General features: G+C 45.6%; 1 protein-coding gene across 1 annotated transcript; it reads left to right on the forward strand.

Annotated features, from left to right (window-relative positions):
* Positions 7 to 1,840, forward strand: LOC104768274 (CBL-interacting serine/threonine-protein kinase 14). The gene has a single exon (XM_010492202.1). The coding sequence runs from the start codon at positions 263 to 265 to the stop codon at positions 1,592 to 1,594; it is 1,332 nt and encodes a 443-aa protein (XP_010490504.1). The 5' UTR covers positions 7 to 262; the 3' UTR covers positions 1,595 to 1,840.

Consider the following 2,315-nt stretch of genomic DNA (forward strand, 5'->3'; position numbering starts at 1 on the left):
CCCCACAGGCCTTTTCAAATACCTAAACTAACTGATCCCCTCTCTCCCTAATATATATATATATATATATTTGTTACTTTTTGTTCAAATCTTTTTAGCTTCTCTATTAATAATATCAAACACACTCTCTCTAAAGTTGTATTTACTTATTTCTTCTTCTCCGTGTGTTGTTGATTAAAAAATTCCTTCGCAATGGTTATACTACAGAATTCAGTTTGTGGGTACCGGAGGAATTAAAAGAAAAAAAAAAAAAAAAGACAAAATGGAAGACACTGAGACGGTGACGCAGGTGGAATTCCCGGCGGAGAATCGGCGTGGAGGATTGCTGTTGGGAAAGTACGAGGTAGGGAAACTGGTGGGATGCGGGGCGTTCGCGAAAGTGTACCACGGGAGGAACACGGAGACGGGTCAGAGCGTTGCGATCAAAGTGGTGAGCAAGCAGCGGCTGCAGAAAGGAGGACTCAACCCTAACATCAAAAGGGAGATCGCTATCATGCACCGTCTTCGTCACCCTTGTATCGTGCGCCTCTTCGAGGTCCTCGCCACCAAATCCAAAATCTTCTTCGTCATGGAATTCGCCAAAGGCGGCGAGCTTTTCGCCAAGGTCTCCAAGGGACGGTTCTGCGAGGATCTCAGCCGTCGATATTTCCAGCAGCTCATCTCCGCCGTCGGTTACTGCCATTCCCGCGGCGTCTTTCACCGCGATCTCAAACCCGAGAATCTCCTCCTCGACGATAAGCTCGATCTCAAGATCTCCGATTTCGGCCTCAGCGCTCTCTCCGATCAGATCCGCCCCGACGGCCTCCTCCACACCCTCTGCGGTACCCCGGCGTACGTTGCCCCCGAGGTTCTCGCGAAGAAAGGCTACGACGGCGCTAAAATCGACGTGTGGTCGTGCGGGATCATACTGTTCGTGCTCAACGCGGGGTATCTCCCTTTCAACGACCACAATCTCATGGTCATGTACCGGAAGATCTACAAGGGAGAGTTCCGCATCCCCAAGTGGACCTCCCCGGATCTCCGCCGCCTCCTCACTCGGCTGCTGGACACGAACCCGCAGACCAGGATCACAATCGAGGAGATCATCCACGATCCGTGGTTTAAACAGGGGTACGACGACCGGATGTCCAAATTCCACCTCGAGGACTCCGATATGAAACTCCCGGCGGACGATATCGACGATAGGCGGATGAACGCCTTCGACATCATCGCGGGATCTCCGGGGTTTAATCTCTCCGGTCTGTTCGGCGACGCCAGAAAGTACGACCGAGTGGAGAGGTTCGTGTCGGCGTGGACGGCGGAGAGGGTGGTGGCGAAGCTGGAAGAGATTGCGGGGGCGGAGAACCTGGAGGTTGCGAAAAAGGAGGCGTGGGGGATGAAAATAGAAGGGCAAAATGGTAATTTCGCAATGGTGGTTGAGATTAAACAGCTAACGGACGAGCTTGTCATGATCGAGGTTAGGAAGAGGCAAAGAGCCACCACTAGTGCTGCATCTGGACGCGATTTGTGGTCAGATTCAATCAAGCCTTTCTTCCTCGCCATTCACCAACCACAAGAACCGTCGGCATCTCAAGTAAATACGACGCCGGTTTAGTTTAGTAGCAGCCAGTATCTATCATTCAGAAGAAAAAAAATTATTACCCAATTAAAAAAAAAAGTAATAATATCCCGGGTTATCTGTAATTGTTTTCTTTTTTTGCCCGGAGTATATTATATCTCTGACTTAATTTTAGCCATGAAATCCTTATTTTTAAGGATAATTTGGTAATAAGTATGTTTTCTTCTTATGTGTAATCACTATTATATTTTACATCAATGGAAAAAACAGATAAAAAAATGATCTCTTTGGAGTACATTGCCCATCCATGGATGATCAAACAACAAAACCTTCACTACTGATCTAACGTACCGCGGATGTCAAGTAATGCTATGTGTATAAGACACTCTTACTTATTGCTTTTGGATTTGCTATTTTATATCCACCACTCATTTTTTAATCATACATACACATTAAAGTTGTTTTGAAAACTGGTAACTGCTGCGCGATTGCAAGTACAAGGACGTCAATAGGTGAAAGCCAACTGTGCATATTTGAGCCATGAACTACATTCACCTTTTTTTTGATAAGTAGAGAGGCTGTCCTCATCACATCATTTGTGAATAGAATACTATTATTAATTTATAGCTGGTGGACTTTGATATTAATCCTATCGCATACATGTGGTGTTCATATAGTATACACCAATAATTCACTCATCAATAATTTCTTTTTCGGGGGTATCCACTTTGAATCCATTATTCAATAATTCAACTTT

Source organism: Camelina sativa, chromosome 20 (assembly GCF_000633955.1).
Source record: "Camelina sativa cultivar DH55 chromosome 20, Cs, whole genome shotgun sequence".
NCBI lineage: Eukaryota > Viridiplantae > Streptophyta > Magnoliopsida > Brassicales > Brassicaceae > Camelina > Camelina sativa.